A 13,700-nucleotide genomic window follows, 5' to 3' on the forward strand; every position below is an offset into this window, starting at 1 on the left:
TGCAGAAGCTGACATGTGGGGTTGCAATCTGCGTGGGAGAGGACAGTAAAATGCATACAATTTTGTGCCATTCATTAAGAATTTCTATTTATCATTTTCTTATTCAATTACTAGATCCTTAAAATAGTGGTAAAATGGTGCTCTGGTTAGCATCACACATATCTTTAGTTCAACACAATTTGAGGTAGAATTTTCTCCCTGGTACTGAAAATACTGTTTGGGGCTTCTTTACTGGCACTAAAAATCATCCAGATTTTATGACTAAATGCTGCCTTATGTCATGTATACATTAATGACAAAGCCTACAAAACCTACAGCTGCTGATCATATGGATTAGAAGCCAATGAATTTAAACGAAGAGGCTTTCGTAGTAGAAAAGGAAGTCACGCAATAACCAGTAAATAAAAAGAGAGGTTATCGATCACTGCTGCATCTACAAATAGCATTTTCCAAATGGTTTCTGAAGGTCAGACCTATATTTGCATTAAAAACTACTGGTATTATCTAGCCATAAAATCTTTATGTAATCTTATGTACAATCTTTTAGAACAATAGGTCTCATGAAGTTACCCAAAAAACGTTTGGTTTATGTATCAAGCCAACTTATTGTGTACTAATTTGGCTCACTGCATAAATACAAAGTGGAAGAAATATCTTGTTACAGTTTTGAGTACAGAGTAAGAGCTATCTAGCAGCAAGGTTTCCAATCTCAAATTTGAGGAATTTAAGCGCATTTCCAGGCTCTTCAATTAACCTCCCTAAACTTCCTACACAATTTTTAGTAATTCAGCTCTAAATCTCAGTTTGGAGACAGGTCTCTTAGTCACTTAGTGATAAAGAACTGATTTATTACAGCAATGTGTAAAAAAAAGTATTGGGAAGCAGGACACACACTATTATTAGAAAGGGATGAGAAAGCATTCATGAAGGAGTCTGCTCCTTTTCTTACCATGTACCCAGGCAGGCCTGATGTCATTCCTTTTGCTTAATTTCAGGACAACAGGCACAGATTTTCAAAATATCTGCACATGCACACATGCTGTTTAGAGATCTTTGCTTTCCTACCTTCCCAAATGCTGCACCTTTTATCCTATCACCTCTGTAATGCAATCATTTTGAAGCTTGCCAACATGAAGGACAGACAAGGGGTAGGTTTTGTTGTTTTGCTCACTTGTGTGTGTGAAGGCAACAGAAGGAGTTAAATTCTGCAAATGGATGTAATCTCTTGTGATAGCTATTATCTGGAGAAGAGAGAAAGGTGCAGTAAGTGCACCTCTCCCTATGAACAGAGTAACTTGATCAGAAATGATGGTCAAATAAAACAAAAAGGCTCAGTGAAAGTATTTTTTTTAATTAAAGTTTTACATATTACACACTCCTGTCATTTTTCCCTTGCCATCATACAGGTGGGAAAGTACATCAGAAGCTTTAAAACACTGGCTCAGCAAGTCCTTCAAGCATTGCTCCCATGAGTGTGATGTCTGGATCTATAGACATTTGGCTGCATGGACTCAGAGGAGGAAACAGTTTGGCAGAATGCTGCATCATTACTAGAAGGAGCCACAGAAAAAGTACAGCAAATCTCAGCCAAACAAGGCAAAGAGAACAAGACACAAACAGGTAGCAGACTGTTACTACGAATTGATGAATTATTCCAGTCTTTTGGGTAAAGCATCAGTTTTAATAGATATTTCGTACAGAGATGTTTAAACGGGTTTGGCTCAAAGCACAAAATGTAAGACTGTACTGCGTTGAACTGTATCAAGCACAGGTGGGAGACGTAAGCATTCATTCCCATGCTTGTTTCCTTGCAGAATTAGAGGAAGAACAGACCACCCAATGTATCTTGGTTAAACAGATCCCATTTTTACACTGCTATTGTAATAAGCAAGCAATTAAATTACATTCAGCCATGAACTAATACAATTATAACAGTTTTCACCTAAAGAATTAGTCATAAACATTCTTTGGAAAATCATTGCTCAAGTTCACTGCAGAATAGCAGCTAATTTCACTCAAATGATTTGTTATTATATTTATTGAACATAAGCGCTGTACTGTGACATTTGATTTTTGACATTTCTTGAGTGCCAAGGACTACAGGAATAACAGCTTACATAAGAATGGTATTAAAAGAACCCAGAAAGAACAATCAGACCAACCAAACATGAGGCAAAGAAAAGGAGACAAATGGAGTATTAGATATTTTCTAATTTTGTGTCTATCTACTTCTCTGGAAAGACATTATTTGAGATAATAATTATGAATACTAGACTGTAAATTATTTTCATTATTTTCTGAAGTGAATAAATCCATCAATAATGATACTCTTAGCTTTAAAAGTACTGTAAAAATATGTGCCATTTTAAAACGATTCCCCCTCCTCCTCCTCATTCATTAGGGAAAACATCTGGCCAAAAACAAGTTAAAAGGCCTCAACTGAAAAATAAAAACAAGTAATGAATACGTGTGATTGAGGTAAACAAAGGACTTTTACTTAGAAAGAATATTTACTTTACCAATGAGATAAAGTATACATACACTCAGTGCGCTTATTCCTTCTCACTAGAGGATAGCCTACAATCAATCTTGAGTAGTGGTACCATAAAATTTCTGTATTACATTCTCATACTGTGTATAGACCCTTAAAGAAATTAAATACTTGCCTCTTCAAGAAGACGTGTTACAGCATCTATGTCATTGTATGTTTTAGTCATCTGGCCCACTCTTTCAGCACATAAAACTGTAAGGAAATAAAACAAAACATTAATCATATTGGCAATACTATTGGGAGAGAATCATAGAACACTGTGAGTTGGAAGGCACCCACAAGGATCACAGAAGTCCAACTCCTATCCTCTGCAAGACATATCCATCTAAGTTTAAGTGTGCATAAGTTTTCATCATAAAAAGTACTTACATCAACTTCTGGGTAAGCATATCAAGAGCTAAAATCCCGAACCAAACAAAACAACAACCAAACAAAACCCCTAAAAACACTAAACCCACCCTCAAAAAATTATCAAAGCCTCACATCACACTGAGAATGCAAATATTTTCTTATAATGAGCATTTACTGTCGCCAGTGGCCGAACAAACTGTTAAAAAGTTAAAACTTTCTTCTCTGAATATAAATGTCTTGAGTTTATTTAAAAAAAAAATAAAAGCAAGAAGCCAAAACAAATGTTCTTAGACACATAATTAGGATTATATCATGTCACCTACTCATTGTATGACATGCAGTAGAGTTAATCCATGAATAAGCAACTCTAATACTGTTAGGAACACTGTTCAACAGGAAGATACTATGTCATATAAAGTTGGTAAGAACTGGGTTTTATGGTATAAGACAGCAAAGTAAATATAAAATCCACGGAAAATAAGAAACGGGTCTTTTAATTCCCAGGTCTCACTACAGTGACCATAGTACCACTCATAAACAATATTTACTTAGACTGGATGAGATGATTAATCACTAAGGTGGAACCAGGAGTTTTGATAGACTGAAGAAAGTATGCAGCAGTTCAGTCTATCACCATAGATGATCCTTTAAGAAGTTATACTGACTTATCTAGAAGTCAACAAGTTCTCTAAAAATCCACCAATGATCAGAGGAAACAACAGCACTTTCTGCTCTACCCTTCTGTTTTTTTTATTTTCAGCTATACTTATTCCTCAAACCCTGTAATTATGGAAAAAAAGGACTGTTAATGAAATTCAGTGTATCACATGGACCATGAGTTATCAGGCTGCTGTAGCATGAATTGGTCTTCGGGGGATTTACCCTTGACAATGTCAATTAAATCTCAGTCTGACAGATTAGCTAATGTTGTTCTAGCGAACATTAAGGCAGGGAGGGGGGTAGGGGGTTGGGAGAGACAGATAAGACCTAATAAGATTTAAATGGTGGGGGGAAGAAAAAAGAACAACTGCACAGTAACATTACCAGGAGATAAGTCTGTCACACTAAGGAAACAACACTACCCAACTCATAATTATACAATCTGCATATACACAAATGCACAGTTGATCACCACTAAGGCACATGAATAATATATCGAATGCAACAGCACTTAGGTGTCTGTTGAAATATTGGAGGATTTTTTTCCATATCTAAACATCAGAAAATTGCTTAAACTATGGCAAGAAGTTCAATTTCTTTGTTTATTTTCCTGTTTCTCTAATTCTACTTTTGAGGATCACATCCTGAAAACATTTACAATATTTGGTGACATCGGTAGTGCCAGTGAACTCCAAAAAATACTATTCAGAAGTATTCAGAAGATAACTGCACTTCTGCAAAAAACCAAGCCTGAAAATGGTAACAGTAAAAAGTAATTATCCAACAAACACTACATAGCAATAGAAAGAATAACTATACTACTACACAAGCAAAAAAAAAGTGCATCTGTAAACTACAAGCTATATTAGTCAAAAGCAGACTAAACAGGATTTCACAGAAAAAAATGCAGTAACTTGCACAGAACATCAGCTATAATAAACAAAGAGGTTTGCTATAAAAACTTCACATAAAGACAGAAGGTGTAATGTCCAGACGACTATTCACACACAAACAAATTGATATAATCATAAACTCAATTTTGTTTTAAATATAGTAAGTTCATAAGTCATGCCATAAAACATCTATCAGAAACCTTGACGCCAGCAGGTTTCAAAAACAACCGCACACTAAATAGTTCCCTTGGTTACAACATTCCATCACTACTGTAAAATAACGTTTGATATTCTCATTAGCAAGATCATTTCAACTCTGTACCTAGCACTAACAATCACCATTGAGTAGGACTGGCAACCTCACACTGTCCTAATTCAGGTGAATATATAACCTTCCTAATATCCAAGCTGATAAAGGATGGTGTTCCCACAGACAGGATTAAGTCACTCAGCTGGCAGAGTGATAAAGGTTGATTTGTGTGGCTACTCCCTTGGTTATTCCTTCAGGACTTCCCATGAAAACCTTAACATGGCAGGATAACACCACAGCCTTATCACAACAGACACTACTAGCAGGGAAGTAGAATCTAATCACCAATAGCTTTTATATCTTGAAATTTGCATCGAAGTTCTTTTGATCATTGTTAAAACAGAGCTCTTTATATACAGTTCTGCCAATGTGAAAGGGTTTCAAAGCAGAAATGTTCTTTTATGCATCCTCATCAGCATCCAAGTGGAAATAAACTTCAACAGACTGCATATAATAAAATTCCTCCTTCAGTCAACTACTGCCCATACTACTATTACTAGATACAATACTGAGGAAATAGAGCTACTAACTAAAAGCAAGGACTTCCTTTTGGAAGGAGAGCAAACTTGTAAAGAGGTGTTGCTTTTCATCACTCAGAAACCAACAAGGCTTTTGGGGAAGAGAAGGTGAAAACTGAGGGGAGAGTGCAATTCAGAAGCAGCATTAAAAAATAAAAAAAAAATTCAGAAGTGTCTAAAAATTGTGATTCAGCCTCCGTAGATTACAAGACAACATTTGGCCAATTCCTAGTACAGTAACTTTCATTTCCTTAGTGATCAAAAAAATCTATCAGTGAAAAAGACTGATTTTTATCAGTCTGATATTTTTAAAATAGTATATTTTAAAAAATCACTTAGAGGTGTCATCAGTGAAATACAGACAGGAAAAGTATCCCCCCCCCAATCTCTAATGGATTCTGTTTAGTGGGTTTCTAGCCTCCTGGAGTTTCTCATGAGTGTAAGAGCCTGGTAACACTGCTGTAAAGATAAAACAAGAGCAAATGAAGGACAGTGCCTCGTAATGCAAAACCTACAGTGCTGACCTGGTTTTGCTCACTTGCAAACCAGTAGTAGTTTTGCTTGAGGGTGATAGGGGAGCATAGTGTCTAAATGCATGGATGCATGCAAACAGACAAATCAAATACACTTTGCATCTATCAGCTTATGGAGAAGGCTGATAGACAACACAGAAAGAATAAAATAAAACAAAATAAAATGCTACAGCAAGTGGAAGAACCATAGAATTCCAAAAAGAAAGTTGAAGAACGTGCTTTGGTAACTGCTTTGAAGCTAATGTCACAGATCCAGAACAGGAAACAAGGAACAGAGAAAGGTCCCATCACCTTGTTTTCATGACAACACTAAATACATGCTACCGGGGACATACTTGCAGTTTAAAGCCAAACACACAAATCAGATCAAACACAGATCAAATATTTCCTCCGCCTTGAAGTACCTAGCACCATTTTCATACTCTCTTAAAGCCTGCAAATTTACTGATACCCACATTCCCGTGTTTCTGAATGAGAGTACAGCTGAAAGGATGTACTCTGCCTCTTTCAGGCTCTGAGCTCGGCAACAACCAAGCACTGATTCCCAAGCTGAAGATGCTCAGGGAGATGGAGGAACACATGTACCTTCCTGGATTGGTCCCAGAAAGTCACACAGCTAAGCATGTTGCTTAGAGGAAAGGTATATTTCCAGGAGGAGAAAACAGCCATAGAAGGAAAGGAGAACAAGAATACCACTATTGGCAGCTTCTGCAATGAGCCACCACCCACCAAACAAATGATTCAGGTAGAAGGAAGCAAAAAAATGGATCACAGGAGCCAGCAGTCACAGGTGTCCTCAGCTGCTGCTCCCTGCATCTCTCCTCAGTGCATATTCCCTTGTCATTTTTGAAACCTATCAACCAGGGGCAAACTAAAAAACTAGAAGAGAGCAGCCACTGCTGAAAAGGAAAGCTCAGCTCCCACTGCTCCTCTTCCCATCTATTTCCAACTACTGGGTAACATGGCAGGGTGAAGATGTTATTGTAAAGTTTCACTTTTGAGGCAGATAATATGGGCCTGTATAATTACAGAGTCTAACAGCAAAGGCCCTAGTGCATGAGAATTTCCCTACTACCAAAACTGACTTCCTCAAAAACCACACCAGAAGAAGGAAATACTGTTCACGGAGCACAGATCTCCAGTCAATTTAATAATAATAATTTTTACTGGCAAGGTGGCAGGGGGGGACACTGCTTTTTTTGGTAACAGTTCCCCACCCAAAGCCTTTAACTATGGTAAGGCCTACTATATTCTTGTTCAATCATGAGAAGCTCTGCCTCACAAACAGCTTCTGTCTCCCTTCTGCTCAGAGCTCTGTCCAAACACTGAAGATAAATGACAAGTGCCTCGCATCTTAAATGTTGCACACGGAGAGGCACAGCACACACACAGTGGTGCTGACTGACCAGCCGTGCTCCCTGTTGCCACTTGGCAAGCATTAGCAATCGAAGACCCTGGCGGATTCAGACTCCTCAGCTCACGTTGGATTAATTTCTGAAAGGCTATTTTTACACTTCAAGGATAAAGCACTTGCTAAAAATCACAGCTTCAGTTTCAGAGCCACTGATAGTTCTGCTCTGGCACTGGTAACTGTGAGCACTACATCTATTCCAGCCAAGCACATGAGGAATTCTGAAACTGCCATATTATGTATACTACCTTTCAAACAAACTCAGAAAAGTTATACCTAAAATGTGCTGTTACTGACACAGACTAGAAAGACTCTACACAGTAAAGATAAACATGGTAGCTTCTCCACTGAAAAGGCATTTTTGGCAGCCCTGGCTAAACTGGGGCAGAGGCTTCAGGTCTGTTGTTGCCTGTCACATTTGAGACAGCCTAAATAAAACACGCTCATCTAAAGAGCTTAAAAATGTTAAGAGATTACTGTCACTGGAGCTTGAAGAATGTGCTTCCAAGGCTCAACTTGCTAGAAGTCTGAATCTTATCATTACACACCAGCAGTTCCCTCAGCCTTCCCCACTGCTTCCCAAGCACAAGAGCAGGCCAGACGCTCCAGAAGGCAGACGGGGATTTCAGCAGGTGGCTGTGACCCTGGTTAGAGAGATAAAGAGCGGACACAGCGCGCCAACTGCTTCACAACTGTCAGGTCACACTGTGGGCGAGCTCCATGGAGGAGTCTGGAAGAACATGATGTTGTGAGCGATACATAGTCAGCAAGTTCAGCAGACAATGCTAACAGATTTTTTTCTTAATGTTACAGACTATCTTTCTGTGATTTCAATGGCACAGTTTGCAAATTAATCTTTTAATATTAAGCTGCAGTTACTGATGCTTCTAGAAGGAGAGATTTTATCTTGCTGTTCAAGGCTATGGTTCAAAGGGTGTTTGTTTACTACAATTCTCTCATACAGTATTCCGATAGTTTAGCAAATCCAATATTAAAGACTCACATACAAACTTTTGTTATTAATTAATCTCAGGTTTGTAAAAAAAACCTTTCTGCTGCTACTTCTTTTCTAATGCTTATGCCTGAAACCTTGGGTGGGGAATCATTTGAAAGTACTTCCTCTAAGTAGGACACGAACTGCATCGAATTTTCTTGTGATGAATGAAAAATCAAGTTAAAAGAAATTTCAACACAAACATCACACGTTTGTTCCTTCTATTAGCATAAATGCAGATCAAATGTGGTAACTTGGAAAACACAGCCACGAAGTGAAACTAAGGAGATAAGAAATAGTCTCTGGAGAGAACTTGCCACTGCCTTAATGGATACACCATTTACAGATACAGCTCAGCATAGCTCTTCTGTCAAAAGTTAAACTTTTTTTGCAGGAGTTCGTATTACTAGCCATTGAGTTACTGTCCTGACATTCTCTTCCATTTATTTCTTGTAAAGAAATGTTTTGACTGCAGTCAATGCAACTAGTAAGTGGGTGAAAGGTTTAAACTAGGATCCGGACTGTAAATCTTTAAAAATACTAAAATGAAGTTACAAGCCTGTAATCCATGCATTGTCAGTTGTCTCCTTTCTTAAATAGGTGATTTTTTTTCCTATTCCAACTCTTTGGAAGGGATTGGTTGTGCCAAAGCTTTCAAGAATTACTAGTCTCCATTTTTTTTGCTTTACTGTTTGCAGATTCCAGAGTCCTCCATTCTAGCCAATGTCTTTGTAAGATAAAACAGATATTTTACAGGTTCTTAAAGTCAGACCCCTGGAGTACCTGAACTTAAGATTTTAACAGTGATCCCAAGACTTTTTTTTTTCTTTTTAATTAAACTAGAGATAGATTCTTTGTCTGCATTTACCAGGTACTTTAGATAAAGAGGACTTCTAATTTGTTACATTAGTAAATTGAAATAGTAATGACTGGCTGCCGTGATAGGTCTGAAATAGGTAATAGTCTTTTTCCTGTCTCAGCTGCAAAAGCAAAAATCAAAACACAGCCCCCTTTCAGAAACAGCTAATGCAGCAAATCAGTAATCAAAGAAAACTGACAGGTTGTCCTTTCACAGCTCAGGCTTCTTTATGAACAAAAACTGAGTAGACACTATCAACAGATATCCCTGAGCAAAGTTTCACTGCAGTCAGCCCTGAGACTAGCTTATCAAATTTAGGGTAAACATATTGCTGTCAGGCAACTTTACAGCTCTAAAGCAATGCACTGACTGTAGGACTGTTCAAGGACTGCCCAGACCTTTACGAAGGTGCCTCCCATCCTCATCAAGAGAGCCAACTCTGTAACGCTGCCAGGTGTAAGGCAGTGACAGGTTCCAGAAACAGGACTGAAGGCAGTTACAGGATCAAAACGTCAGGACCGAGAAAAACCTCACTCCATTAAAATGACCGTGGAAATAATAGTCAAGAAGTACACATTCTGTACATGGAATAGGCCAAACAGTTAAGGAGTGCTAATTACACATTTTTTATCCTTTTCTTTTTAATAACTATAAATGGTTCGAGTGAAGCATATCCTCAGATTTTCCATTTCTGATACCAGATTTACAGCTAGACATGGTTAAAATGTTTCTTTTGTTCAGGATGAAAAGGCTACATGCTGACATTTCCAGCTGCTTTACTTATAGACTGACTCATCCATTCTCTTAATACTACCCTTGTAAGTGTGCCCACATGCAAACATACACAGAAATACCATATATCATTTTTGTGTATCTGTACCTCTGCTACACTGAGTGTGTAGGTGACATGAACATATAGGTGGAAAGGAGAAGGCATCTTTAGAAGGTATTTCAAATATGTACTGAGCTTTTGAGAGGAAGACATTGTAGAAAGACAGGGCTAAATTTATCCCAGCTCTAACTCAACCTTTTTTTTTTTTTTTATTTCTCTCAAAATCAACAACAGCTTCAGACCGTCCTTAGATCTGGATGAAAAGAAGTCAACAGCAAGAATAAGAACAGCATGATGTATGCTTCAGAAACCATTTAATCACTAAAAAACGAGGAATAAAACATAAAACAATGTCAGGCCTCTCTTGATAAGCTTCCTCTCTACCCCAATCCCCAGTTTTAAATTTTCCTTTTACCAGTGTTCTCTCCAGCACCTTTCTCTATTGCGCAGACACACAAGTTATCTCGGCTTCCTTCAGAGACCCACAATAGGAATGATGGATAATTTATTGACTGACTAGGTCTGAAAACCAGGTGGAATATTTGACTGTGACGAAGTTTTTACAGGGAAGTCCTCTGCAACAGGATTCAAAAAGCACACTTCATTCACCAAGACTCTGGACACAGGAGGTGTTTCCCAAGAGGTGAATAAGGGTGTAAATCCACAGCAGGTTGCATTCTCTGTGCTAACAACCTTTCAATGCACCTTTACATCAGCCTTCTAATAGTGTACTTGGAAGTAACAGTTCCCTACCACAAAACTGCTATTTTAGAGCAAAATCTGCAGCACATGAACTAACAGATATGGTGCATTCAGCTTCTGGTACCTGAAGCCCTGAAAAAAGGTTGCCAGATTGGCTGGAAGCAGCCCTAGCATAGGTATGCTCTCTATAGAGCAGGTGCACAGGAGGATTTTCAAAGCACACACATTCCCGTTCCCATTCCCCTTTGAACAGGCCAGTTGCCTGCAATACAGCAGATGTCCATTATTTCCACAAAGTATGACAAGATTTTTGGGTTGTTTGTTTTATTGAAACTTTAAGATCCCATACTTGGATCATTTCTGTCTATGCGCTTTCAAATTCATTGATAAGCACAAAATTGCTGCTCTGTTCCTTTAGAAGTACCTGTTGGGAATGGCAACCTAAGCTGTCATAAATTTCATAAGACACACACAATGTACATACAGAAAAACACACTACAATTCCATTACAAAATAGGTATTGCACAGCCTAAATCTGTTGACCATGTATTTCTTCTTTAAAGAAGTATATATAAATTAAGATTTATCTTATTTTTTATTAGTATTTTCTTAGTATTTCATCCAAATGTACTGGCTACACATTTAAAAAAGCAAAATTTAGTAGATTTAACCCACAAACATCACTCAGATCATTTATATGTTGCCATATGCTACTACCATGAAAGTTTAAAAACAAAAGGTGAAAAGTACCTTCTTCCAAGATATCAAGACTCTGCCTGTCAAAAGTGCATCCCCTCTTATTTTCCTTTTCACAGTCATATTCGTAGCTTTCCTCTTCGTTTACTGACATTGCTGAAGTTATCCCAGATAGACACGATATGATGCCTTAGTCTCACAGGAGATGGGAAGTCATTCCCTCGGGGGCTGTATCTTCGGGGAGAGCAAAGCAAGGTCTCCACAAAGCAGGATACCATCTTCCCTTACTCACATGCTCAGCCAGGGAGCTCCTGAGTGACTGGAGTGCTTGTCCTTAGCACAACAGCTTTGTGTTGTACAGATGGGGTGGAGGAGGGAAGAGACCATCTGTCTAATAATTACTAAAAGGTTTATGTTGTTTCTCATACCAGCTCTGACAGTAGCCAGTTTTTGCTCAAAAGCTCCACTAACATATTTCAGCCAAAGTTAGAGGGCTAAAAGCCTCCTCCCTGGCACTGCTCATGTCAACAAGGTTCTCTGTTCTGCCCCTGCTCTTACGAGTGAAGTGGTAGCTCCCCACAAGTGTCTCCACACAGAAGTCTGACCCAGCCTCTGACTGTCACACCTGGGAAAGGGTGTGCACCGTCAGAGAGTTATAAATCACCTCTCAGGTTGCCCAATGCTCCAAGTAACATAGATCTCACTGGAGTAGTGAAGCCTGAGCCTGTACATGCACACATGCCAATCCCACCCAGCAGAGATTTTGATACCCAGGGCTATTGTACAGTACAGTCTGACTGCAGTGTCCACCACATGCTTAAACCATTGTGTGAAGAACTAGGCTGGGGAAAGGAGCTTTCTTATTGCTTTTATAAAAAAAAAAAAAAAGATTACACTTGTACAAAGCACTTAAATGACATATCACTCTCAAATATCATGTTTTCCACAGTCATCTTTACTCTTAGTCTGCTGTGCGAAAAGAAATATCTCACAAGTCCACATATGGCACCCTAGAGAATTTTCAAGGGTGTACATCTCTCTTCTTTGTTCAACAAGAAACAAATCTCCCATGCTCTGACCTCTTGGTTTCCAACAGGTTGTATTTGCTAATCTTGACTAATAGGGCAGGTTAACTTTCTTATTTAACTTTTTGCAAGTATAGATATTTAATGCTTGCCAAGCTACCTCCCTTACTTTCAATAGCAAACAGGTGCCCTTTCCTGCTTGCAGAAAGCATTCCTATCTGCATCACGAGGCAAAGCATTTGCAGACAAAGTGGGGGCACTGTGAGGCAAAGGCAGCTCATCACCCTCTGGGGGCACACAACTGCTAGGGAGACAGACAAACAATACACTAACAAGCCAGCAGAAACTAACAGTTTGGGTCATGTAGGAACAATTTCTCTATTACCGTTTCTCTAGCGGTGAGGAAGTATGAGGTAGGATGAGATGGGAAGGAACTCATTTTATACAATTACGATGAATGATTCTGTTTCAAGTTTTAAACTCTTAATTATACAAACAATGTAACAATGTTCATATAAATAATAGCCAAAGGATATGAAATACACATAAGTGGAACACTCATTTTTGAATAAAGATCTTACTATTCAAACTTAAACAACTTGACCTTTGACTGCCAAAATTTACTGCAATATTCAGCAGCATCAACAGCCTAGAGAACTCAGGTGGGGGGAAAAAATAGGATTGACCTTTCTCCCCACATCATTACATTAAAAGATATAATTTTAATAATAATGTAATTAGGATCACGTCTGGTTTCTAATACCTTAGAGCTTTTCTGTGTCTTCAAGTCTCCCCTGTAACAGTGAATCAAAACTCATAAAAATAATTACAATCAGACAGTAAGTACCTACTAACCATTCAGTGTCAATTTATCACTTTTCAGTAATAGCTGGAAAATGGAAACTCAGAGAGTAACCAAAACAATAAGTCATTTTAAAAGAATGCAAGAAATAGCTTTTAAAGCTTAGGGACAGAAAAGTCCACCCCTGTCAAACATGATGTAGTTACACTAATCTTGACAAGTGTTCAACTACAGCTAACCAACTAGTTTATAAAGGAGACACACTGAAAACAGGTATGTTGCTGCCCAATATACACGACAATATAGGAAATCAATATTCCCACAAGTTGATTTCTGAACTATGATTCATGTCAACTCATGCCACACAGGAGTTCTCTGACATTTAAAAGCTGAGAAAAAGTGTTGCAATACCTATTTTGATATCAGCATATGACAAATGCTGATACAAATTTATAATGGGTGGAGAAGGAATGTGTGTCCCACCCTCACACTATCAACTCCTTTTTAGTGTGTTCTGCATTAAGCCCCTTTAGTAGTGCAGGAGTATTTACTCGCTAAAGGTT

The 13,700-nt window shown here is 38.3% G+C and overlaps 1 protein-coding gene across 5 annotated transcripts in view; it reads right to left on the reverse strand.

Moving 5' to 3' along the window:
* TRAK1 (trafficking kinesin protein 1) overlaps nucleotides 1-13,700 on the reverse strand; it is an 83,273-nt gene that overhangs the window by 38,789 nt on the left and 30,784 nt on the right. For 4 of the 5 annotated variants that reach the window (XM_027718946.2, XM_027718947.2, XM_027718948.2 and 1 more), the window contains one exon: nucleotides 2,667-2,743. In XM_027718946.2, coding sequence (XP_027574747.2) covers nucleotides 2,667-2,717 — 51 coding nt within the window. In that variant the 5' untranslated portion in view covers nucleotides 2,718-2,743. Of the gene's footprint in view, nucleotides 1-2,666; nucleotides 2,744-11,364; nucleotides 11,487-13,700 lie in introns of those variants that run through there. The other variant, XM_039388284.1, reaches the window with a different exon arrangement.

The sequence above is a fragment of the Pipra filicauda genome, unplaced genomic scaffold (assembly GCF_003945595.2).
Source record: "Pipra filicauda isolate LSUMZ 115617 unplaced genomic scaffold, ASM394559v2 scaffold62_size3274119_pilon, whole genome shotgun sequence".
Taxonomy (NCBI): domain Eukaryota; kingdom Metazoa; phylum Chordata; class Aves; order Passeriformes; family Pipridae; genus Pipra; species Pipra filicauda.